This window comes from Drosophila rhopaloa, unplaced genomic scaffold, assembly GCF_018152115.1.
Source record: "Drosophila rhopaloa isolate 14029-0021.01 unplaced genomic scaffold, ASM1815211v1 contig_115, whole genome shotgun sequence".
NCBI classification, from domain to species: Eukaryota; Metazoa; Arthropoda; class Insecta; order Diptera; family Drosophilidae; genus Drosophila; species Drosophila rhopaloa.
In genome coordinates, this window is record NW_025334990.1 from 16,133,177 (window position 1) to 16,158,059 (window position 24,883).

At 45.6% G+C, this 24,883-nt stretch overlaps 9 protein-coding genes across 17 annotated transcripts; 6 read left to right on the forward strand and 3 right to left on the reverse strand.

The window, feature by feature from the left end:
- The first annotated feature begins 885 nt into the window (after positions 1-885).
- On the forward strand, positions 886-2,646 carry LOC108044821 (odorant receptor 47b). The gene is made up of 6 exons (XM_017123966.1): positions 886-1,019; positions 1,071-1,239; positions 1,299-1,819; positions 1,870-2,077; positions 2,330-2,488; positions 2,553-2,646. The coding sequence occupies exons 1-6, from the start codon at positions 886-888 to the stop codon at positions 2,601-2,603; spliced, it is 1,242 nt and encodes a 413-aa protein (XP_016979455.1). The 3' UTR covers positions 2,604-2,646.
- Positions 2,647-3,850: 1,204 nt separating this feature from the next.
- Positions 3,851-12,464, forward strand: LOC108044866. Of its 4 annotated transcripts, none has more exons than XM_017124029.1 (20): positions 3,851-3,967; positions 4,792-4,989; positions 5,201-5,548; positions 5,614-5,895; positions 5,953-6,085; positions 6,162-6,304; positions 6,473-6,659; positions 7,259-7,371; positions 7,442-7,708; positions 7,769-7,906; positions 8,022-8,813; positions 8,927-9,392; positions 9,484-9,665; positions 9,740-9,918; positions 10,037-10,176; positions 10,233-10,884; positions 10,940-11,109; positions 11,162-11,419; positions 11,505-11,680; positions 12,146-12,464. In XM_017124029.1, exons 2-20 carry the CDS (start codon positions 4,917-4,919, stop codon positions 12,160-12,162), a joined length of 4,716 nt encoding a protein of 1,571 aa, XP_016979518.1. In that variant the 5' UTR covers positions 3,851-3,967; positions 4,792-4,916; the 3' UTR covers positions 12,163-12,464. The 4 variants fall into 4 exon arrangements, with proteins under 4 accessions (XP_016979518.1, XP_016979519.1, XP_016979517.1 ...); XM_017124030.1 differs by having other exon boundaries at positions 11,505-11,630; XM_017124028.1 differs by lacking the exon at positions 12,146-12,464 and having other exon boundaries at positions 11,505-11,715.
- Positions 11,679-12,002, reverse strand: LOC108044868. The gene is made up of 2 exons (XM_017124032.1): positions 11,920-12,002; positions 11,679-11,861 (listed from the first exon to the last, which is right to left on the reverse strand). The coding sequence occupies exons 1-2, from the start codon at positions 11,978-11,980 to the stop codon at positions 11,728-11,730; spliced, it is 195 nt and encodes a 64-aa protein (XP_016979521.1). The 5' UTR covers positions 11,981-12,002; the 3' UTR covers positions 11,679-11,727.
- Positions 12,465-12,982: 518 nt separating the features above from the next.
- LOC108044874 (uncharacterized protein DDB_G0283357) lies at positions 12,983-14,934 on the reverse strand. Its single transcript, XM_017124040.1, has 2 exons — positions 14,721-14,934; positions 12,983-14,661 (listed from the first exon to the last, which is right to left on the reverse strand). Exons 1-2 carry the CDS (start codon positions 14,869-14,871, stop codon positions 13,271-13,273), a joined length of 1,542 nt encoding a protein of 513 aa, XP_016979529.1. The 5' UTR covers positions 14,872-14,934; the 3' UTR covers positions 12,983-13,270.
- A 431-nt stretch (positions 14,935-15,365) lies between these two features.
- Positions 15,366-17,293, forward strand: LOC108044863 (farnesyl pyrophosphate synthase). The gene is made up of 6 exons (XM_017124025.2): positions 15,366-15,624; positions 15,855-15,949; positions 16,016-16,227; positions 16,284-16,645; positions 16,708-16,934; positions 16,993-17,293. Exons 1-6 carry the CDS (start codon positions 15,452-15,454, stop codon positions 17,172-17,174), a joined length of 1,251 nt encoding a protein of 416 aa, XP_016979514.1. The 5' UTR covers positions 15,366-15,451; the 3' UTR covers positions 17,175-17,293.
- Positions 17,176-19,322, reverse strand: LOC108044862 (CWF19-like protein 1 homolog). Its single transcript, XM_017124024.2, has 8 exons — positions 19,276-19,322; positions 19,046-19,212; positions 18,657-18,988; positions 18,285-18,596; positions 18,115-18,223; positions 17,724-18,052; positions 17,507-17,664; positions 17,176-17,452 (listed from the first exon to the last, which is right to left on the reverse strand). Exons 1-8 carry the CDS (start codon positions 19,293-19,295, stop codon positions 17,311-17,313), a joined length of 1,569 nt encoding a protein of 522 aa, XP_016979513.1. The 5' UTR covers positions 19,296-19,322; the 3' UTR covers positions 17,176-17,310.
- Positions 19,323-19,827: 505 nt separating this feature from the next.
- Positions 19,828-20,619, forward strand: LOC108044820. The gene is made up of 3 exons (XM_017123965.2): positions 19,828-19,946; positions 20,013-20,135; positions 20,197-20,619. The coding sequence occupies exons 1-3, from the start codon at positions 19,836-19,838 to the stop codon at positions 20,554-20,556; spliced, it is 594 nt and encodes a 197-aa protein (XP_016979454.1). The 5' UTR covers positions 19,828-19,835; the 3' UTR covers positions 20,557-20,619.
- Positions 20,620-20,811: 192 nt separating this feature from the next.
- Positions 20,812-23,865, forward strand: LOC108044837. Of its 6 annotated transcripts, none has more exons than XM_017123988.2 (3): positions 20,940-21,053; positions 22,511-22,907; positions 23,620-23,865. In XM_017123988.2, exons 2-3 carry the CDS (start codon positions 22,586-22,588, stop codon positions 23,721-23,723), a joined length of 426 nt encoding a protein of 141 aa, XP_016979477.1. In that variant the 5' UTR covers positions 20,940-21,053; positions 22,511-22,585; the 3' UTR covers positions 23,724-23,865. The 6 variants fall into 6 exon arrangements, with proteins under 6 accessions (XP_016979481.1, XP_016979477.1, XP_016979478.1 ...); XM_017123989.2 differs by lacking the exon at positions 20,940-21,053 and adding an exon at positions 22,053-22,195 and having other exon boundaries at positions 22,514-22,907; XM_017123986.2 differs by lacking the exon at positions 20,940-21,053 and adding an exon at positions 22,060-22,195.
- A 102-nt stretch (positions 23,866-23,967) lies between these two features.
- LOC108044838 (protein FAM166B) lies at positions 23,968-24,620 on the forward strand. Its single transcript, XM_017123993.2, has 2 exons — positions 23,968-24,141; positions 24,197-24,620. The coding sequence occupies exons 1-2, from the start codon at positions 24,126-24,128 to the stop codon at positions 24,463-24,465; spliced, it is 285 nt and encodes a 94-aa protein (XP_016979482.1). The 5' UTR covers positions 23,968-24,125; the 3' UTR covers positions 24,466-24,620.
- Positions 24,621-24,883: the final 263 nt, after the last annotated feature.

Here is a 24,883-nt window from a genome sequence, read left to right on the forward strand (position 1 = left end):
GACGCGCGCCGGGCTAAACAACTGGGGCTGTTGACTCGGACTCCTTGGACTCGCCGTCTAATCCCAGATTGATTCCAATGGCCTTGCTAAATGGCCATGTCCATGGCCATCAGACGGTGGCATTAGCATGTTAGCAAGAAAGCGGATGTCCACTTGGATGTCTAACGCAGACACTTTCCAGAACCAGTATGGGATCGTATTGACTGCCGGCCGGCCCACGGAATCGGGATTATGACGGAAAGTGTGCTGGTGAAATTTGAATACTGGAACTGGATTTATGCTCTGTCCGTTTCTGGTTATATATCGATGTCTCTGTGAGGTGCCACCGGGGATCCAGGATCCTGATTAAGACATAACTCATTGCCCACAGTTTATGTTTACTTATGCAGATTATGACTATATGGTACAGGAAGTCTATGTGCCAGGTTGATTGAACCTAACGCATCGCAACTATTTATTTCGTTGGGTGTGGAGCGAGTGAGGAGAGGAGCAGTTTGCGATGATCATGTTTTGCTATACGCTTCAAAAACTGTGAATAAACAGAAGCCCACCATTTATGCGATATATATTATTCATTGTTCTTAATGATGCTGATGATCTAATGGGCCACCCGAGTCACGCGAAGCCAAAGTTGGGTTCATTGAACGATGTGGAGAGTGACCGAAAGGTCCACCATCATACTCCATGCGATATATCATCCGATGTGCCAGAGGAAATCGATCGAAGTAGTGTGATTTGCAGCACATGTTCCCAATGCAATCACTTACGGAAATCTATTGCGTGGGCGTTGCCCGCAAAACAATTGCTTATAAACATTGTAATTAGACCCTTGAGGGTTTCTTGTATAAAAGGAGCCGTCCGCTGGAATGAAGTACAGTTCATATAATGGCAGACAGTGGCTATCAATCAAATCTCAGCCTTTTGCGGCAGTTTACGGATGAGTTTCGCTCGGTGCTGAGACAGCAAACTCCTGGTCTCATCCCACGCCTGCCTTTTAACTATGTTCGCGCCTTTTTGAGGTGAGTGTTGCATCATTAATCTGCTTAATCCATTTCCGGATTCATCCACAGCTTGCTCTGCCAATATCCCACTAAAAAGTTGGCTTCTTTGGCTCTGTACCGCTGGCTCCACGTGATTATCATGTGCAACATGATGAGCGTTCTCCTGACCTTAGTGTTCGCTCTGCCCGAGTCCACGAACGTGATCCAAATGGGCGACGACTTGGTGTGGATTTCGGGGGTGAGATTGCCGGATTCCACCCCAGGTCCCAAAAACTAATGGTACTCTATGTCCGATAGATGAGCCTGATTTTCACCAAGGTATTCTACATGCATTGGCGCTGCGACGAGGTCGATGAAGTTATTTGGGATTTCGACTACTACAATCGGGAACTGAGGCCCCATCAAGATGATGAGGAGATCTTGGGCTGGCAGAGGCAGTGCTACTTGGTGGAATCGGGTCTATATATCAACTGTTTTGTTCTGGTCAACCTCTTTAGCGTTGCTATATTTCTGCAACCCTTGATAAGCGAGGGAGCACTTCCCTTTCACTCAATTTGGCCCTTTCAATGGCATCACATGGATCTGCATCCCTATATGTTTTGGTTTATCTATGTCTGGCTGGCTGCCACTTCGCATCACAACCTGATGACCATCTTGATGGTGGACTTGCTGGGTATATCCACCTTCTTTCAGACGGCTCTCAATCTCAAGCTACTCTGCATCGAGTTGAGGAAACTGGGTGACTTGAGGGCGGTAAATGATGCTCGTTTCCATGAGGAGTTTTGTCGGTTGATTCGCTTTCACCAGCACATCATCAAGTGAGTTGTTATCCCTACTTTTGACCACAATTATCGATTTAAATTTTCAGGCTAATGACGAAAGCCAATAGAGTCTTCAATGGCTCCCTCAATGCGCAGTTGCTGGCTAGTTTTTCATTGATTTCCATATCCACTTTTGAGTCTGTGGTCGCGGCGTCTCTTGATCCAAAAATGGCAGCGAAATTTGTACTCCTCTTGATGGTGGCATTCGTTCAATTGTCGCTTTGGTGTGTTTCTGGTAATCTGGTCTATACACAGGTAGGATTTTATTATACTTTAATTAACCACTCATAAAAATCACTATTTAGTAAGGCTACAATCTTAAAATCTTGTGTGTTCTCCAAATGTATATTGTATGTTTTATATGTTGCTCTTAAAACACCCTTCATCAATTCTTAAAAAAAAGAGCACATCAAAATAATTATCAAATATATATTTTTGTAACCTGAACCTAAAAATGTTTCTAATTTGTATATTCTAAGCATTCCTATTTATTGTTCTATTAAACAGTCTTTGGAGGTGGCCCAGGCTGCTTTCGAAATAAACGATTGGCACACCAAATCCCCAGCCATTCAGAGGGATATAGGATTTGTGATCTTACGAGCCCAGAAACCTCTGATGTATATGGCCGAACCCTTCATGCCCTTCACCTTGGGTACCTATATGCTGGTAGGGATACAAAAACATATATTAAAACTATAATACTACATCCTATTCCACATCACTTTGTTAGGTTCTGAAGAATTGCTATCGCCTGCTGGCCGTGATGCAGGAATCGATGTAAATTTTTAGTTGTTTGAAAATAAAAGTTGGAATTTTTCTGGGCATTTGCATTTGCATGGCTCGTTTAGGTTGTCGCCGCGCCCAGTGACACTCGGGTCACTCGGAATCAACAATGGGGGCGGCCCACGCACACCCAGCGGCGACAGGTGCAACCCAGCTGCAAAGTGCAGGGGAGGAGCAGATGATGCAGTGCCTCTGCCTCTGCTCTGGAGCTGGAGCTGCAGCCAGCCTCGAACTTATTCAGACGTGACACTCATTGTCATGATCTGACCCAACGCCAGACAATGAAGACTGGTGATCGTTTAGTATTTAGCAGTTGGAGTTGTGGGCTGAACGCTTGGACTTGGGCCAGCAGATGCTGATCCATGCCCTTCACAAGTGGGAAAGTCGCCCATGTCCATGAAACGTTGACTGGCCGAAATGTCATTATGTGCCATGTGCACATTCGGCCAGAACGAAAAGCTCCAGCACTCTCGCAACTCCAGCAACACACCCAATTCCCGGGTGCGTGTATTAGTGCACTGGGAAAAACTAGAGGTGGTTTATGATAATATATATATTTAATTTATATAATGTTTGTTTAGGTCTTTTAAGCCGCGCTACATTACTAAGATTTAATTGTTCAACATTTTCCTAATGGTGACTATATATGTACGTTTTTGTTTATTTAATGGTAATCAAGTTTGAATTGAAAAGAAATTGTAGAAAAATATTATACTACATTACTGATCACTATTAAAATTGATCACTAAAAGAAATGTTACCTTTAGAAAATCAGTGGATTATTTATTTCATTTTATTTCTGTATCAAATATCAAGATGCAAATTATTAATTGTTGAAAAGAGATAAGCTGGGATATTTTATATGAAACAAGATCACATTCCTAACAATTGTTTTCCGTGTGGTGGCGACTCCCCAATTTGGAGGAGGGAATGGGTGGGCTGGTTGGTTGTCCGGTGGGGGGTGGGCTTTTGTCAACTTCGGTCTGCTCGCCGCACTGATTAACATTTGAATGGCAATCCATGTACGAGCATTTAGAACATTGTGTCCGTGGCTCTTTGTTGCTGTCTCCACATCTAATTAATTCCCCTTTTCGACCATTGTTGCCATGGAGTCGGTGCCGCTGCCCCCGCTAATGGTAATCGCATTGGCAATCGCGATGGCAATGGTAATCGTAATGGTCCAACCACCGATCCAACTGCAGACCAGCGGCGAAGTTAGGTTCTCCAATTCAGTTTGTCGCGCCATATTCTAACGATCGGTCGGGTTCGGTCCCCAATAAACCATCAGCAAACCATAATCGCTTCAATTAAATTTCTTTAATTTAAAATCCCATTAAACGGATATCCTTGCAGCATTAAACGGTATTGAAAATAGTTAAGTGGCCTTAAACGGTGGCCTTGAAATCCTGACTTTAATTAACTGTTGCTTAGATAGCTGAGTTATAAAGAGTGTATCCTTTGAAGGATATTAATTTAACAAGACTTTTAGTGTGCATAAAAGCAAGTGTTATTTGTAAGAATCTATATCTAGTTGGAGGTGAAACAATAAACTGGATCTAAGGATAATGATTAATGTTAACCCTTAGGATCTTTTTAGACTTTAAATGAGAGCATATTTCAAAAAGATTGTTATGATATAGGATGTTTTAGTACAGCATGTTCCATTGATTGTTGGAACCAAGGATCTTCTATACCCTTTCATATCTTTTCCAAATAAGTGTATAACCTCTCATACCAAATTTCACAATTCTGGGAAAGCTTTCAGAATTTAAAGTGACACTTTCCAAGTACAGCCACCACTTGAGGTCAATAGCTAACGTTTTCCAAAAACTCACTTCGCTTTTGTGCTGCGGCTGTGCGGAGAGCATAAAGAGTTGAGTGGACAATGAGCCGGAAGTGACATCCGGAGTTGCGGATCGATATGAGTCGAGCGACACGTAGCTTGGCTAGATTTTCGTTTAATGATCCAAATTCACGTTACGCATTGTGCACATTATGGCGGCAGAAAAGCAGAAATATATTTAACTATTCATGGGATTTTCCCCATTTTCCACCCACCACACACCTCTCGCTGCGGGGAAATTCTCCCTATTGAGGTCGCATATTTCATGTCATTTTGTCAGCCAATGAACTAATTAGATCACATCGGATAAACCAAAGCGACTAACCACAAATTCTGTTTCCAGCTAAACAGCACGCAATAGTTTCGAGACCCAAAACAGACCAACAGGTTGCGGCTGATAATGCCGCGATCAAGTTAGAAACCACCTTTGGAAGTGCTCTTAAATTGAATCATTGAGGATCGATCGCAATGAGACCCAGAAAGGAATTACACCTGCTGCTAATGGCCCTAGTGGTCAGTCTTAGTCTCAGTAAAATTAATGGTAAGTACTGGAGATCACATGTGCCATCACATGTTTAAAATTGTTCTGAAAAATAGTGGTCACTGTTAATTTGTTTTATTAATGAACCTTCCCAAAAAACTTAATAAATTAAAAACTATATTTTACTAAAATAACACGATTATATGAACAATCAAGTGAACAGTTTTTTTCTCTGATAAATTATTATTATAAAATCGTAATTTATGCTTAGGTCAAACCACCTGCAAAAACGGCTTAGGCCGAGTGCTCTATGAAAGATTGCCCAACCAGCAACTTCAGGGCTACGATGACGATGTGGTGAGGGATACGGCGCCACCATTCCGAGTGCTGGAAAAGTGTCAGGATCTGTGTTTGCGAGATCGCTCTGGCTCCAATAACCTGGTGCGGACCTGCACCAGTTTCGACTTCCAACCAGGCAGTCGGATCACCTCCTTTGGAGGGAATTCCGAGTACGAAGAGTCCCTGTGTTATTTGACCTCCGAACAAGCTGGACCCGAGGGTATTGGCAGCCTAATGCTGGTGCCCAATAGTGTGCACTTCAACGAGATCTGCTTGACCTGTAAGAGCTCTTGAAAAGGGTAAAGCAGAACCTATTTGATAAATCCAATCTCCTCCAATCTTTAGCAAGTCGACCAGAAAGGGAATGTCCCAGCAGGAGGTATGTCTTCGAGAGGCATCCCCGCAAGAAACTGAAGCTGCCCATAAGTGATATCAAGGAGATCACTGCTGCTAATCGCTCGGATTGTGAGGACAAGTGCCTGAATGAGTTTTCCTTTGTTTGTCGATCGGCCAACTTTGATTCCACCATGCGATCTTGTACGCTGAGCAGATTCACCCGACGCACTCATCCGGAACTGATGGAGGACGATCCCAACTCCGATTACCTGGAGAACACCTGTCTAAATGGTAAGCCAAGATCACAGGTCCCGCGTACATTAATTCATCCTGTGAACCATTGATTAGCCGAGAGGCGATGCGATGGACTGGCTGTTTTTGTCAAGGAGGAGAACAAACGCCTGGGTGGCCCCTTCGAGGTGGACATCTTCAACAACATGACGCTGGAGGAGTGCCAGACCATGTGCCTGCGGGCCGAGAAGTAAGTCATATGCGTAATAGCTCTATTTCAGAGCCATTTGAATTAATTGCCGACACCGCACCGCAATTTCGCACAGATACTTTTGCCGATCCGTGGAGTTTGACGACCAGAGCAAACAGTGCATACTCTCGGAGGAGGACTCCATCTCGCAGAAGGATGACATTAGCATCAGCTCCAGTCCCACACACCATTTCTATGATCTCGTGTGCCTCGATAATCGTAAGTGGCTACCGTAAAGACCCTCTCGTGTGAGCCGAGAGAAAAGTCAACAGCGACAACAAGATTATAGTGGTGCATCCCATCACAACGGTTGCATCCACATCCACATACATTTCCCCCCGACCATCTCCACATCTACGTCTATGTTATGTTGTATTCCCGTTGCAGAACGAGCCAACGATTATCCAGATAACTCAGTCACCTCGCACCTCTTCTCCAGCGGCCGGCGGCCAGATACAGCATTCCAGCGGTACCGCAACTCCAGGCTGGGCGGCGAGTTTCACTCCGAGATCACGGGCCGTTCGCTGAGCGAGTGCCTCGACGAGTGTCTTCGCCAGACGAGCTTCCAGTGCAGGTGCGTTTCCATCCTCGGACGATGCCGTTGCCGTTGCCATTCTAGTTATGATACCCTCGCAGAAAGTGTTCTTGGTTCACCAAAAGCTTATTACAGTTGCCTTATTTTTGAAGCAGCTAGTTAGTTTGTTGGGTTGTAAAATTATTTCATTTAATATGGTAAATATTTTGTTTAATCATAAAAACGTTCAAAGTAAATGATACCCAGGAAGATAGTATTCTTATTTACCCGAATATGATACCACCCAACAGTCCTGAAGTAAAATTGGAAGGAAAGTACTACTATTACATTTATTCTAAAAAAACCAACAAATATTTATATTTATGTCATTTATTAAAGATTAATGTAATGAACCAATCAGTAACGAGAGGATCCGTACAATCACTTTACATAACTAGAAGATTATTTAATAATATATTACTTGGTAGATAAATTAAGATATATATTAAAATTGAAATCATCGTTTTGCCACTACGATTTCAAGAAGCCTTACATTATCTAACAGGGTATTCCCATCTTCGGCTTGCATTGTCAACCCAGCTTTCTGGTTCTCCTACTGCCTCACTAACCAAACCACTCTATCCTCTCGCAAATTACAGGTCTGCTGTGTACAGCGATCGTTTTCGTACTTGTCGCCTGAGTCGGTACAATCAAAAGGACGGCATGCGCATTATATACGATGCTGATTATGATTACTACGAGAATCTAATGTGTAAGTGGTTAGAGGAGGTGCTAATAGCGGGCCAGTAATCCCTGACTTTGCTGCTGGTTCTATCTTGCAGTGAATGTGGTGGGCGGAGGCGCCGATGGCGATGGTGGTGGGCACAGTGGCGGCAGCGATGGCAAGCGACCCGGGGATCAGTCGGGCAGCAACTGGAGACAGCCTAATAAGCACGACGATCGCTACGGGTCAGGTGGTTCAACTGGCGGAGGAGGAGGAGGATCGCAGGGCGGGACGGGATCTGGCGGCTCAAGATTGCCCGCGGGCGAGGGCGTCGACTATAACAGACCATACGATCGTTATCCGGACTTCGCGGGCAATGAATATGGTAGGTTGCTCATTGAATGATTTTAAATTCACTCTTGATACACCATTTAATCCTAACCAGACCGCAATCCCTACGGCGGAGCTGGCGCCGATCGCGATAGAGATCGCTATCCCCCCGATCGTTATGGATCCAGATATCCAGCTGGAGGAGATGGAATGGGCTATGGCCGACCCTACGATCGCTTCCCGGATGATTATGGTAAGTAATCTTTGCTTTACTCTTTAAACCCTTTTAACCCTTAATGTCACAAACATAAAACGAGATCACCTCATTCTAATTCTACTGACAACTAATTCACTAACCCCCACGTCAGATCGGTACCCAGCTGGTGCGGGTGCCAATGGCGATAGAGACCGCGATCGGGAAAGGGATAGAGATCGTTATCCAGGACCTGGCGAAAGGGATCGAGATCGTTATCCAGGCATTGGAGACAGGGATCGTTATCCAGGAGCGGGTGACAGGGATCGTTATCCAGGCGATAGGGAAAGGGATCGCTATCCAGACCCTTATCCACCGGAGCGTTATGCCGACAGATATGGAGATCGGCGATATCCGGACAGGGAAAGGGATCGGGACCGTGACAGGTTGCCCTACCGCCCGCTGCCTTACCCCGGAATCAATGACAACAGTCTGCCCAACGACCTGCCGCACACCCGACCCTATCCCACCGATGATGATGCTCCCTTCCGGCCGTATGGATATGGAGGAGGTCGTTATGGTGAAAACAGATACGACAGTCGTTATCCCCCGCGTTTTCCACCTGGCCGCGAACGAGATCCCGTGGGCGGCTATACGGGCAGAGATGCGCCGGACAGCATTTTCCCGGACAGACGCTACAGGCCCTCGTCCATGGATGGACCCAGGTATCCCTATTTGCCAGACTCGCGGGGACCACCGGGCAGATACGATGATATAGTGCACAGTGCCAGGAGACCAGAACCGGATTCAGCCAAGCGATATCCACCAGCGCCAATTGCTCCAACGGGCAGTGCCAGCAAGTATGCCTCCACTCCAAACCGGTTTCCGGTAGGTAGCGATCGTTATCCCATTGACATCTACAAATACGGCAATCGTCCGAGACCCGATGATCTTGGCAGACGGCCTGGTAAGTACTTCGGGACGGGACTAACCAACTACCAACTCGTAACCCGTAACTCCTTTGGTGGCCAGTAGAGATGAGAAGATATATATGTTAATTGGTATACCCACTTACTACAGGTCTAGAACGTCCACCACCACCTTTCTACGACTACGACTACGAAGAGCGGTATGGCGATAGATACGCCCCCTACGATCGGGAGTACGATGGTCCGCCGGGCAGAAGACCTCCGAGCGGTGGCCCTTATGGACGCTACGACAGTCCCTTCAATCGTCCCTATGGTGGCAATGGCCTAGATGATCGTCCACTTCCCCTGCCTGGACTAGGTCTCTCCCATCCACCCACTCCCTACGGAGGTGGTGGCGGTGGGGGAAGTCACGTCGGTGTGGGCGTGGGTGTCAACTCGGGGCCCCCGCGACCTCCGATCACCCGTTGCGAGGAGAGCGACAATTTCAAGCAGATAGCCGCCAGGCACAAGATGCGTCGCCACTTTGTGCGACGAGCTCTAATCGTACCCAGCCTGATCCAATGCGAGAGGGAGTGCATCGAGAGTCGGGACTTTGTGTGTCGCAGCTTCAACTACAGGTGGGTGGGGACGGGATGGGATGGAGTGGGAGATTCAAGATAAGCGATACACGAGACGCTACAAATTCACATTGCAAATTTCAATTTGCAGAGACTCGGCCGCCTCCAGCTACGAGGACAGAGATAGGGATCGGGATCGCGAGTCGCCTAACTGCGAGCTGAGCGACAGAGACTCGCGGGAGCTGGACATCCACGATCCGGGCACCTTCGACGCCTCCAACTATGATTTCTATGAGCGCAGCATTGGACGCAGTGATGGAGAGTGCATGGACGGTGGGTGGAGAACCTATTGAAATGTCAATTTATCTTACTGAAATAAAATGCATTCTTTTAATGATCTAATCCAGTGACGCAAACGTGTAACGAGGAGGGTATGGAGTTTACTATCCGCACGCCGGAGGGATTTTTGGGACGGATATACACCTATGGATTCTACGATCGCTGCTTCTTCCGCGGAAATGGGGGTACTGTCAATGTACTTAGGCTCAGCGGACCGCAGGGATATCCAGACTGCGGAACTCAGCGGGTAAGTTCCTTAGTTGATGTAGACAGCTTAGACATCTAAATATCTAAAATATAACTAAAATATACCTTCAATTGAATTGAGATTGAAATGTCATAAACCTTTATAAAATATCTTTTAGTATGGTGACACGTTAACCAATATAGTGGTGGTTCAGTTCTCGGACAATGTGCAGACCAGCAGGGATAAACGCTACAACCTGACCTGCATCTTCCGTGGTCCTGGAGAGGCGGTGGTTAGCTCTGGTTATATAGGAGCAGGGTAATGGGGACAATCCTTGAACCCTCACAAACTTCGACTCACCCAGCTACTTTCAGATCCGGCAGTCCCATACCCATCGAGTATCTGCCAGCGGAGAATACGCTCAGTTCCAAGGTGCGTCTGAGTATCTTATACCAGGGCAGACCCACTACCACGATTGCCGTGGGTGATCCACTGACCTTCCGGCTGGAGGCGCAGGATGGCTACAACCATGTGACAGACATCTTTGCCACAAATGTGGTGGCCAGGGATCCCTATTCCGGACGCAGTATCCAATTAATAGACCGCTTTGGCTGTCCGGTTGATCCATTTGTGTTCCCTGAGTTGGACAAATTGCGCGATGGCGACACTTTGGAAGCCCGCTTTAATGCCTTTAAGATACCCGAGTCCAACTTCTTGGTCTTTGAGGCTACCGTTCGCTCTTGCCGAGAAGGATGCCAGCCGGCCTATTGTCCTGGACCAGCGGGTCGTCAGGAGCCATCATTTGGCCGCCGACGAAGATCCCTGAACACCACCGAAGAACCCGAACCGGAGGCACTGGCCCTGGAGGGCAGTAGCCAAATGGAGGCGTCTACTTTAGATGAAGTCACCGTGGTAAACAGCACTACAGTAAGTGCCACTTTGGGACAGGCTCCTGTAAATGAGACCCAAACGGGTGATAAGACTAAGGAGGCTGAGGAACCAGAGCAAGTTCGGGAAATGATTGAGGTGATTTAAAGTGATAATTAAGGGGCTTAACCATGTGCTAATAAAATCGCTTTAGGTCTTTGAAACCCGCGAGGAAATCGAAAAGGAATCGTATCCCCGCAAATTGGTGGCCCCTGTGGAAACGGTGTGCATGACTCCGGCTGAGTATCATGGCTTAATCACAGCCATTATCCTACTGATGATCTTGCTATTCAGCATCACGCTGGTGGCTGGTCTAGGATACAGGTAGGGTGTACTTAACAGGCTGAAGATTAATGCTAATTGGGGCTTTTTGCAGACGCTACTGGAAATCCATATCTAAGAATCGACTCGTGGACCGCCACTCGCCGATCCATTCGCTCGGACACTCCCATTCCTCCATACGCACCCATGAGCGCTTCACAGAGATCGGACATATGCCCAACCTGAATGGTGGAGGAGGTGGTGGCGGAACTGGAGGCGGAGCCAATCAGAGCGCATCGAATCGGGCCTCAAACGCTTTTCGCACCAACATGTCCATGTTCGGCGGCTCATTACACAAGACGTTTGCCACGGGGTGAGGAACGGCGAGTCCGCCAAAGTCGCCAAGACGCCAATCGCCCAACCGGTCCACTTATATGGGGTGTTTAATGTCTTTCCAGCAACTTGGCGCGCATGTGCCAGCTGCCAGTGATAAACCCGATGCGAAATGCCGGCCAGAGTGGCCACCAGTTCGAGGATCCCAGCGAGCCCATCTACACGGATCCCTCGCTCTTTGAGCGTTCCAGGCAAGTGGATAGTGATCCGCAGAAAGAGTCCCCTACCACCAGTCGCAATTGTAAATATGTTCGCCTTTTATTCCGATTTGTCTAACCCGTCACCTCACTACAAGGGTCTGCAGATGCAGAGGCCCACCTTGTTGCAAAGTCCATCCCGTCCGCCGGCTATTTGGCAGTTGGTACTGCACCAGTCGCCTTGCAACTGGCACAAGCCACTGAACGTGGGCATATCACCTGAAACTGCACCAGAAGTTAGCTCCCAACTTAGGCACAATCTTCTGTTCAAGATCAAACTTACTTGCTTGGGCACCGACTAAACAGACTAACAAAATAACCAGACAGAGGCGTAGGTATTCCATGCTGATGTGCTGTCAGATTCAGACTAAAAAGCCGAGCTGCGATGACGATAAGCCGTATCAGTCACGTGAACTTTGAACTCACCACTCTCCGTGGCTCTCTAACGAAATACTGGGAATCATATTAAAATTACTGATTAACATGCATTTGTTTTTTTTCGCTCACAGATCGCTGCGAAGTCTGACCATGGTGGCCGAGTCCGAAGACAATCAGGAGGTCTGAGATCCAAACTCCTGTGATTAGTTGTAAATAAGCTAAAGGTTCTAAACTCCAGTTAATCAAAGACAATCTGACAAATATCAATACGCTAGCTAAATGCGTGGGAGCCTCGAATATTCGATGGTCCATCAAGTAGCCTAAGAACTGCACCACTGACCAGTATCAAAATATTATGATCTTATGCTATTTAACATAGTTTATCTAAGCCTAACAACAGAAAACACAAGCAAGCAATTATTCTCTATACCAGCTAAGATATGAAATGCAATAAAGCCTAAACATATCCATATCAGAGTCGACTTTCGTTCTGCCTAGGGGAATGCAAATGCGGTTATTAATCAGCATACGTGAGGTGCAGTGGCACATTGGGCGGCTTTGCCGTTCGAGGGTTAACGAGCTTGGCCAATTGCCAGTTGCAGTGGCAGTTTCCGTTGCAGACAGTAGCCAGCGGGGTTTTGCGGTTAGAGTTGGAGACTGCTTTCTGGACAATCAGAGGAACCAGGAGGATTGGTCAGAGGCCAGCAAATAAATCAAGCAACAGGGCGGCTACTGAACGTAACCGTAAGGAAACCTCTGCAGCTTAGTGGGTCAAGAGGCTTTCCTGATGTATGTAATGAATAATAATGCTTCTTTACCCTGAAGAAACTGACCTACTTTGAAAACAATACGCATACAAAAAGATTAGCATATAGCCCAAATATCAAAACATATGAAAGAGTATAAAGCTCATATATACAAACAGATTTTAAAGTTCACTTCTTGGGAAACTGAGCCTAGAGAGACAGCACATTATTCCTTTCCTTTGCATACAGTTTAATAAACACTTTTGAATAAATTAAAACCACTTATAACTTAAAAATACATATATAAATTAATGCAGATTCGGAATCCCATTTGGGCCATCCCGATTGCTGGTCTTGACTAGCACAGTTGAAAAGCGATCGACAGCTTTGCAAATGCCTTCTTGGTGGGATTTTGGACCAATGCGACTCAATATTCTGACTGAATAATAGCTAACTTAAGTTATGAATTATATAGATTACACTATTTACAGAAACTAAGGGGCTAGCCCTTTAATCGTCGAAGAACAGTATTTCTAGGATTCGTTTTTGTGCACTTTTCTTGCGCTCCTTATTCATCTTGAGGAGCTCCGTGGTGACCAACTCGCCCAGCAGATGCTCCGACAATCGTTGGACACCCGGATGATTGGGCGGTGCTTGGAATTTCCCGAAGTTTGAGGGGTGTGAGCTGGTGGCCTGGTGTGGAAACTGCTGGTACAACTGGAAAAGGAAGTCCGTGTTTGACGGAAACATGTTCTGGTGCTGCTGTTGCTGTGGCTGCTGATTGTTGTGGCTGTTATTGGCGCTGTTGCCGCTGGTATTATTGCTCCCGCTATTACTGCCACTGCTATTTCCATTTCCATTACCACGCTGCATGTTCATCGAATTGCTATAGTGATTATCGTTCTGCATCAACACCTGAGGCTCCATCAGATCATGGCTATTGTCATCGGAATCGTCATCAGAGTCGTTGCCAAAGTGGCTGCCATTGCTGGTCATCTGGTTGTGGGTACTGCCATTGAGTTGTACCCGGGGTTTCTTCATGTGGAAATTGCTGGATGCCGAAGAGTCCAGGTCATCGCCCTTGGGGTTGTAAACGTTTGACGGATGCATTTGTAGGTTTGAACTAGCGCTGATGGAACCGCCTGCGGCACTGGAAGAGGAATGTACCACCGGAAGTTGCTGACCAGAAACCGGCGACTGTTGCTGGGATTGCTGCTGCTGCTGTTGTTGCTGTTGCTGATGTTGCTGCTGCTGCTGAGGATGATGGGTACCCGCCCCAATTCCTTGCAACGGCGACGAAAGCGGTGATTTCATAGAGGAAGACGTGGAGGTCAGGCTGCCGGCGCTGGTCTGGACGCCATTCACGACCACGGAACCGTCCTTATACTGATCCTGATATCCTTGCGAAGAGTCGGCCATCACAGCGGCCACGGCCGCCGCCTGCTGTTGCATTTGTGACTGTGAGATGTGCTGGAGCTGCTGCGAGGCCACGGCCGCCGCGAAGTCCCTGAAGACCTGGTCCGCCTCGATCTTCACCTGGCCATTGACGTTTTCCAGCGCCGAAGCTGCCGCTGTACTCAGAGCACTCATGGCATGCTGCTGATCTGGCTGGTGGTAGTGGTGGCTCTGGCCCGAGCTGTTAAACTGAGCCACATTCTTCATGGAGCCATTCGACTTGTCCACCTGGTACTCGTTGTAGCTGGAGCTGTTCGCCGACTGCGGTGAAGTTAGGAAGTTCGGCACATGGCGGTAGGACTTGCGCGGCTGGATGTGCTGGTCCAGGAACTTCATCTTCTCCAGGTAGGGACGCGACAGGTGTTCGTAGACGGGTGGATCACCCTGCTTTCGCTGGGAGACGTACCGCTCGCGCAGGTACTTCCACCGCTTCTTGCACGTGTCCACTGCAAAGGAGGACAACATTAAGATACAAAGTCTGGCCGGAGGAGCTCCTCATCCTCACCGTCCGTGCGCAACTTCATCGCTATCAGCTGCCAGGCCTCGTCCTTCGTCTCGTACTTTCCGCCGTTGGCGCCTCCGTTCAGGTAGTACTTCTGCCGGTTGTAGATCACCCCGTGCTGCGCCACCTCGTCGATTAGCTGCTCGTCCATCATTTTAGTTTAATTCGCGTTTTTAGCTGCCAATTTGCCTTTGGTGTATGTCAGGCCATTTCCAACACTGGCTACAGGCAGTGTGCCAGTGCGACAAGAGCGCGATTATTGCCAGAAGTAAAAAAATATTGGGGAAATACATTTATTTTTTATGTTGGCTTAATTTATTGAATTTTAGAATACAGAAAATTAAAAATCCAACTCCCAAGAATTAAAACGTTTTGGGAAAATCACAATCACATATAAGTGAATTCAAAACATTTTAAATGGAAAGCACATTTGCTTTCAATAATAGTCCCAGAAAAAACTTTATTAAGTTTTACCTTAAATGAATCAGAAAATGTCAAAACAAAATTATTTACACAGTTATTACTTTGACTTTTTATCAGTATTCAAAAACAATTAAATTAAAAGAAGATCTTAAGAAAACCGGGTAAAAACCGTTATTTTTTTATTGTACTCATAAAAATGAAGAAGTATTTTGTCCAAAGTCATGCCTTGGTCACACTGGCTATTTCGTACCCAAGTTGAATTGTAGTTTCGTTTCGTGCGGATAGTTATCAGTTAAGAACCGTGAATTAAAATGTTTAAACTGGCCCGTATGCTCCTGCCGCAGCAGCGGATCCTCGCCAGCCCGCTGCGCCTCCAGCGCCTGATCTCTACCAGCGACGAGGTCAACTCGGAGCCCATCCTACCTACCATTGGCGGCCTGCCCTCCGAACTTGTCAACGAACAAAAGCTGAAGAGAACCAGCAGGTAATCAATCTTACCGGTTTTCGCACTTGACCTTTGTTTTGTTTACGTTTCGACCGGTATATGCATGTATCGGATGCCTGATTTGGGCGTGATTTCGGATGCGGAGTTTCTCGGTGTTAATGTGGGGGAGAAAGTTTGTACCTACTTATGCAGTCACGTAGGCCAGATCTCTATATATGCGCCTGTGTTAGTTCTGCACTCTATTGTTCTTGACTTTGTTTTGTCCACAGAACCTTATCAACGCTCCAAAATCACTCGGTTCCCATAGCCGCTCGCGTCACGGTGTCGAAAGATGAGAGTCGCGACTTTATGGCCGTATTCCCAGGTGAACTGCGTTTACTTTTGCCAATTATCATGCTAATACTAATGCTAATTCTATTCCGTTTGGCAGATCTTGTGCGTGACATCACCACCGTGACGAAGACGTACAATTGCAACGATGCGGCCAAGTGGTTCGCCCAGGTCCTCCAGTACAATGTTCCCAGGGGCAAGAAGAACCGAGGCATTCTTACCGTGCTTACGTATAAAAATCTGGTTCCCGCCCAGGATCTCACGCCTGAGAACATAAAACTCGCCCAATATCTGGGCTGGTGTGTGGAAATGGTAGGAGTCCATCACAAAGAAGTTTTTCCTTTAAATAAAACACATTATTGTTCTAGCTCCAAAGCTTCTTCATCATATCCGATGATGTGATGGACAACAGCACCACCAGACGCGGTCAAACCTGCTGGCACAAGGTGGAGAATGTTGGTCTGACCGCCATAAACGACGCCCTTATGATTGAGAACGCCATGTACGCCATTCTGAAGATGCATTTCAGCCACCTGGACTGCTATGTGGCTCTGATGGAGCTCTTCCACGAAATCACCTACATTACCACCTGTGGACAATCGTTGGACCAGCTCAACTCAAATCGCTGTGTCTCGGAATTCACCATGGAAAACTACAAAGCAATTGTGGAAAACAAGACTGCCTATTACTCCTTCTACCTACCATTCGCCATTGCTTTACATTTAGCTGGGTGCGACATGAACCTTTAATTTCCGAGAGTTTCTTTACTAATCCTGTTTTTCTTTTGTTTAGTTATAAAGACGCCGAGGCTTTCCGTCAGTCAAAAACCATTCTTTTGGAAATGGGTAACTTTTTCCAGGTACAAGACGATTTCCTCGACTGTTTCGGTAATCCGGAAGTGACCGGCAAAATCGGGACCGATATTCAGGACAACAAGTGCTCTTGGCTGGCAGTGGTGGCCATGCAGCGAGCCAATGTCGAGCAGAAACAAATCATGATTGATTGCTATGGCAAAGAGGGTAGGGTCAAATTAGCTTTTTGTCATTATCTTTTCTCAAACATTCGATTATTTTGCAGATCCAGCTAAAGTAGACCGGGTCAAGGAGCTGTACAAGGAACTGGGACTGCCATCCACTTATGCCATTTTCGAGGAGGAATCCTACAACATGATCAAAACTCACATTCAACAAACCTCTCGCGGGGTGCCACATCAGACTTTCCTGCAAATTCTCAACAAAATCTACCAACGTGACTCCTAAATTACTCGATTACAACGACTTAACAAGTGTGTTTTTAATTAAATTGTAGTTTTAGCATTTATATGGATGAACTGTTAGCATGGGCTCAGCAATTACAACCGAAATGAAATTTTACTATACATACAGTGTTCTTTTCTTAGTCGTCTGTAAAATCAAAAGGAGCAAAAGCCTTTCGGAAGTCTTCTACATACGCCACTTCTTCGTCCTTGTCAAGAAGGCAATCCTTCCAGTTGACTTTTTCGTCACAATTCAGCAGATTCTCCGAACAGAACACGTCCCTGGAAATAAGCGATTATTAGCAGTTGTCTGAAGTAAATGAGATCTAAACGCACCTGGCAAAATGAATAGGAAAATGTTTCATTTGGCGCGTAATAAGCGTGCTGTCGTCGGGCAACTCAGCTAGGAAATAAGGTCCCATTTCTGGTAGCATTTTCTCAGAGTCCAATGCCGGCAACGTCTCAAACTCCAGGTTAAATTCCTCCGCTTTGTCCTAAAGTTTTATAAAAAGTTGTAAAATAAATATTTTGGGAGAATAAGGGTTGTGTGTACCTCAAAACTATGTTTAATCTTCCAGGCATATCCTTCTTCAAAGGCAAGCACATTGATTTGGAGGTGGACAGACTTGTAATGCCGCTCAGTAAAGCAAACGACTTGTCCCAAGGTTTTAAAGAGCTTTCGTAGCGCTGCCTTAAACTTATTCAGCTCCTCCCAATCCTCAGGACTGAGTTGAGCTGCGCAGGGAACATGTTTAGTGGACAATATCATGACATGATGCTTGTTGATGGGTCCTTTAGCCAGAGCCAGATAGAAACGTTCGCCCACAGTGATAATGAGATGCTTCTCCACATCGGGGGATGATAAACAGAACCAGCACTTATCTATAATAAAAGAGAAGAAATTTAATAAAAATGCAGTTTGTTATAGACGTTTGAAAACAAACCTTGCTCAATTTGAGGTATTTTCGGGCGTTTGTCTTTTCTGTTATTATCTCCTCTCACTCGCTTGCGACTGCCACCATCCATGTCATAAAAGTACTGGCGATTCTCAGACTAAATAAGGTAAAGTTACAGAATTAGTTAGATATTTCACCAAGGGTAGTCATCATCATACCGATTCATTCTTGTTGATGGCGCCACCTAAATCTAAGCCAATAAAAGGACATGGTATTTCGTTGGTTGTTTTTTGCACCAGGTCCAGCAATCGTGATTTATCAACTGGTTTTAGGGTAAGTGCGTAAATGTACTTGGCTTTCTCGGCATTTCCCACATCCGCCAGGGAAATAAATCGAGTGCAAAGCTCGAATTGGGTGGTTTCATCCTTGGGCATCCGAAAGGGAGCACTCTCGTAGTGGCTTCTGGGGCAGAAGTGATATCGCGGCTTGATCTCGCGGCAGAGAAATGATACCAGTTTGGATGCTGTGGCCTAGAATAGAAATTGTGTTTACAAATAGATGAATAGTGAAATCTCTAGAGAGACACATACGTTCTCCTTCTCCTGCATCCCGAAGGGCCATTGCGATGTGAGGAGGACATCCACTCCTCGGTATTCCGTGGAGCAGTTCTTGGACACCAGGCAGGAGTTTCGAACGGCTAAAACATCGGCTTTGGTGAACTCATACTCCGAACCAGAGGAATCCCCAGAGCTATCTGCCTCCAACCCACTTAGATAGGCTATTTTAACACCACTGCTCAGGGTGTAAACTCCACGCCTTCCAAGATATGTGAGATTGGTGCAGATTTCACCATCCGCCAAATTTTCAAAGTATGTGCCATGCTCCTTCTTGTTGGGCCCCAGGATGTAGGTGGGTACAGTGACTATGAATTAGAGGGTTATATAAAAACTTATACATGCTTATATTTCCTTCTACTTACTATGTTTAAATCCATTTTTGTAGGCAATCAATTCCTCGTTTTGTTTTTCTTCGCCAAAGAAATCACCAACACAACACAGGATTTCAAACGGTCCCGCCTTTTTGTTGACCTGCTCCACCCGTTGGAAAAGTTGCTTAAAGCGACCCCGCACATCGCCCACAACTAAGCTAGGAGGAATAAACAATAATAAACGATTAATTCATATTTTTAATCCATGTTTTATTACTCACATTTTGGTGCCCGCGTCCATTGTTATCGATAACTCAGCAATCGATTGTTACTTTACTGTAGAGTACTGCCAACTTGTTGTAGCGACAGGCGCCATTATTCAAAGTTTAAATATATATTGTTTTTTTATACTTACTTATCTAGTTAAATATCAACCAAATTTCGAAGTTGCTTAAACTAAACTAACTAAATTCAATCATAATGATCGCACATATTACTCGTTTTCAACGCCATGACACACTTTGCAGCGAAATTCCCAACTCCACAAATTTTCGGTAATTGCTGTTAAATTGACCGGAGAACGTTCTATGCTTATATAACGAACTATAACCTTACTGCAATGTCAATGGCCCAAAACATGACATTATTTATGACATTGGCCCCAAACAGCAGTAGATTGCAACAATGAACTTTTGCTGTGCCTTTCTGGTCATGCGTGGCTAGCACAATTAAGTGGCCATTACTCTTTGCGTTCCAATAGATGTGGAGCTGCGTGAGGGATATAAAATGGGCCTTTCGACTACATTTTCATATCAGTCATTTTAGTCAGTCAATCGAAGTAATGTCGCCCAGTCAGATTTTTTTGATCTCCGTTTTGCTTGGAGTTGCACTAAATACTTTTCAAGTATTTGGCCAAACCACTATTGATTGCCAAAGACCGCCGCAACTTGTGGTGGGTTTTTATTGTTTTTAATAGAAATGTGAGGAAATACTTAGCAATATTTATATTTTTTTTTAGGATCCTGCACTTTGTTGCAGAGACGGAGGACGTGACCAGATGTCAGAGCAATGCGCCCAGAGAATTCTAGGAGCTGCAAGTGGTCAAAAACAAGGGGGACCTCCATCTCTAGACACTGCAGCTGTAAGATTTTTTAGGAGAATATTCAAAAAACCTTAAACACATTAATTTCTTCATAATTTAGTGTCTGGCTGAGTGCATCCTAACATCTTCTAAGTATATTGAGGAACCACAAAAACTGAACTTGGCCAACATACGCAGCGATCTCTCGGCTAAATTCTCCAACGATACTTTATATGTGGAAGCAATGACGATGGCTTATTCCAAATGTGAACCACAATCCCAGCGAAGATTGGCTATGTTCCTTCAGCAACAGCAGCAGCAAACCCAGCAGCAACCACAAAGATGCAGTCCGTTTTCCGCCATCGTTCTGGGATGCACCTATATGGAATACTTCAAGAACTGTCCGGATCATCGGTGGACTCAGAATGCCCAGTGTGCTCTTGCCAAAGCATATGTTACGCAGTGCGGTTTGGGTGCTTAACCTTCCGATTCGTTTGAGACAGAGATTGTATATACAAATTAGTAAATAAATAATAATCAAGTATTTTATGTTTTTAAGTTTATTCCATATAAACGAGTCAGAAGTGAGTTCAAAATTCAGATACAATTTTAGTATTCTAATCAAATGTTCAGTTTAAAGTAACGGCTAATTTAAATGGGAGTGTGCCCAGGTTGCCTAGTATCGGTCTTAAGTAACAATAACTGCAGCCTCACTTTTCAATTTATCGATGTATCGTTATAAAGTAAAATTTTTTCTGACATCCGCAGCTTCCTCTCAGTCGTTTTTTTGTAATTATTGAGATAAAGTCGCAAGAAGAACGTGAAAAATCCAGTGCAGACGCTGCCCAAGTGCTCCTTAAAAGACAATCTTGAATAATATCAACATGGTCGACCTCACCGACGCCGGTTCGCCGTTCCAGCAGTCCATTCCCGACTTTGCATTTTATGTGCCGGCTGTTGTTGTTTTTACCCTGGCAGGTGAGTCCACCCCCTCCCCCATCCATCTTGGTATCGACCCCCTCCCATTCCCCCTATGTTATGCATGTTATAACCTGGTCGAAATCCCGACCGCAAATTGGGTCAAAAGACTTTCACCAAGCGAGCAACTCAATCTGAATGTTAGCCCCCTCGTAACTCCCCTTTTTTAACTACAGCTGTTGGATGTGTCATTTGTGTTTGGTTTTTCGTTCCTATCTTATTTTGGTTTGAGATAGTTTTATAGATTGGATTGTGATTTTGGCAGTTGTCTTACGTGTTCTATACGGCCATTCGGTGCCATTCCGGTTTTCTTGCCTACGTAGCCAAAAGTTTGTGGGTTTGAAGAGCGATAAGGGCGGTGTGATAAGAATTCGACCTGCCACCACTCAAAAGTCGATGTAGTACAGTCAAACCTCTGGAAAATAGAACTACTTATCTATTCAATAAACGAACAGAAATAGAAATAGGTTTTTTAATACAGAATTAATATCAAAATTTGGAATTGCAAAAACTTAAAAGGGAAAAACTAGCAATACAGTATTCTCTCTATAGCCGATTCTGAAACTTTTATCTTAACTTTAAAGAAATAAACCATAAACTCTTAGTTTCTATTAGTACGTTCTTTAACATCAGCATTCACTGTATATTTTTAGTAGGAACAAAGATTGGAGATAATGATGTTGTTGAAGTTACGGACATTATTAGGCATAATCAACTTTAAATTTCCATTTTCTGTAAACTCTGTAAAAGTAAAGAGAGTGTATCTTAAATCTTTAAGTACTAACTGGCTAACTTTTTAGCTATCTGTCTCGTGGGTGGGCCTCTTAGCTTGGACTCTGTTTCAATATAGTCGTGTGTCCGGCAGTGATTATTGGCTCTCCCTTATCGCACACAATATATATATATATGTACATATATATAAAGTATGCTCTTCAACTTCTTCGGACTACCTTTGAAAATATGCTGACGAAAGCGAGAGGCAAACCAAAAAGCGCAGCGAAAATTAAACTAGTGGGCATATCTGAGAGTAATGAAATATAACCGACTGATTACACACGAGGGGCAGTTTATTTTCGTATTGATTTTAATATACATTTTATAGAGACTCACTCAGTCCTCCTGAACAGCAGAAGCCGGAGCACGTAAGCACCGGCGATCTAGCGCCAAAATTAAATAATATTCAAAAGTGTGCAATCTGGGGGGGGGGGGAATACTATCTATGATTTGTTGAATAAGTTCTATACCCAATCGTAATTATCTCTGCATGCCGCGTGTCAAACTTGTGTTAAAGATAATCAAATCCATATAGCCCCAAGATCCGTTTAGTTTGTTTGTGCCACGTTGTTTGTTTCTGTGATTTTGTTTTTTGGCACCCCCTCCACCCCCCAGTAGCATGCTGAGACCCCAAAAAGCAGATCCGTAAACCATGATTTCCCATATATATACCACCCATTCAGAAGCGAACCGCTAAAAGCGAGAGCCCACAGAACACAGCCCGTAAATTAAAACCGAAAGCACAGAGAGATTAGATCATGGCTGAGGATCCGCTGAACCAGCAGGCATTCGCTGAGGACGTGGCAGCTGCCGCTGCGGCCGGAGGACCCAATGGTTTTGCCGGTCCCGAGCCGGGACATCCCGACTTCAAGATGCCCAGTGCCGAGGAGATCTGGAAGCTGGTCGAGGGCATGGAGGGCATTTCGGACGATGAGCGCGCCGAGCTGCGCGAGAGCATCTTCAACCCGAAGCCGCCGTCGCCGGAGGACTTCATGCGCCAGTATGGACAGCCGGCGGGCCACAGTTCCCGGGAGTACCTGGTGTTCTTCGTGATGCTGGCCCTAATACTGATTGTCTTTGGTAAGCGAGCGTCCTCCGGAACGAGCCATCCAGCCCGTTCCACCCTTATCGGGTGCGATATCGGCCCGCGCCCGCTTGGGCATGGGTTTCTGGGCAAAGGGGAAAGGCGGCGATAAGGTTTAGGGGGCCCTGCCAGAGCACTCACACACCCACGAGCCCCGGCTAGAGTGTTTGCCTCGTTTATAGGCGTTCGATTTTCGATAAGATAACCACCGGTGTGCGTAGAACTCACCACACAGACACCCAAGAAGCAGTACTTGTCAGAGACCCATGCCGTCCAGAAGTTGACACCTAGACCCCTTTCGAAAATCCCCCTCCCAAAAACATGAGTTTCTCAGGGCCCAATGACGAACTCGGCGTGATCGAGCAGCTCAAAAAGTCCGTGGAGGCGATTGTGGCCAAAACGGGGCCCAGCAGCAAGTTCTCGCAGGATCTGGTCAAGCGGATCGGCGATATGCAGAGCAAGCTGGAGTCCCTGGCCGAGACGGATAGGCATCAGTTTCTGGCCGAGATGAAGGAGAAGTTCCAGGAGACGATAGGCAGGATCGAACAGAGAATAGTGCAGCATGCCAACATAGCCCAGACCTACTCCAGTTCCATAGTGACGGCAGTGATTTTTCTCCTGGTCTCGATATTCGGTCTCAGTTCCTTTGAACTCAACTTACAAGCGAAATTACCTTACTAACTAGACTACCTTTTTTCCACATTACAGCTCTCTTCGGCTACAAGCTGTACAAATCCCTGACGGAGAAGGAACTCAAGAAGCAGGAGAAGCTCAAGAGCAAGCAGCAGAAGAAGGCCAAGAAGTCCAACTAGGATGAGACGAGGAAATCCCAAATGTAGTAACTTCCGGCCCTGAAACCTTCCATCTTGTTAATCAATACAATCGCCCTGTAAATGACTAAATTATGAACCAGTACACGTAATAAAATAAACCGTACCCCGTAACTCTTTTAAATGCCACGGTAATTGTGTTGTTACGAGGAGTCGAATTAATTGCCATTAAAATCAGCCATCAGGAAATGCAAATCGGTGTCGTGACCGAACTTGTTGCTGCCATCTAGGCAATCCTGGCCTCCGTTGTCATGGGAAACGCGGTCGTTTTGTCGAAGCGCCTCCTGTCAGGCTGCTATTAATAGCCAGATTCAGTTTCCAGTTACCCAGTTAAGCAGCAACACTCGCAGGAATCAACAACTTTTTCGGAAACACATAGAGATCATGTCCTACTCCAGCCGTAAGTGGAGGTTTGACCAAGAGTTCCCTACTTATACCCTATTTTTGCTCCCCAGGATTCGGTTTCGACTTCCACCTGCCGGACGAGGGATGGTGCTACCCGAAGAACGACATGCACTTCATCCGCAGCGCCGAGTGGGTGCCCGTGGAGAAGGCTGGCGTGGGTCGCTCCTTCGCAAATCCCAATGGCGTGATCTATCCCCGGGTGGTCGGCATGATTCCGCGCTACGGAGGCCATGTTCCGGGCAATAAGTTCCGAGTGGGCAACACCTACGGCCGCTCCACTATCGATGCCAAGCGTCATCTGGCCCTCAACCACGATTGAAGCGCCGACTCTTAGATCACTCCCTCACTTATAGCCAATCAAATTTGCTGTGTTACGCTTAGAAAAGCACCCAAAATAAATCGTATACTGTAGTGCAGCCGAATGAAGATATGTAGAAATATGGCATGATGAAATAAAATCATTCAATGTTTTGACTATATGGTCTTTATTTTCCAAATGTTTACATTTACAAATAATAAATAATCCTAGTGGCCAATAACTTACTACCAACACACGCACTCTTAAATGTAAAGCTTATTCCTCGCATTTTGTAAAAGTGATAAGAGCAAATTCAAATTGCCCGCCTTATAATGCTCGCTGATATTATATCGTTATCGTTAGCTTTTTGGTCTGCAAGATCTGGCAACTCTGGCACTGACTTTTAAACATTTTTATATTTCTGTACTTATTAACGTAT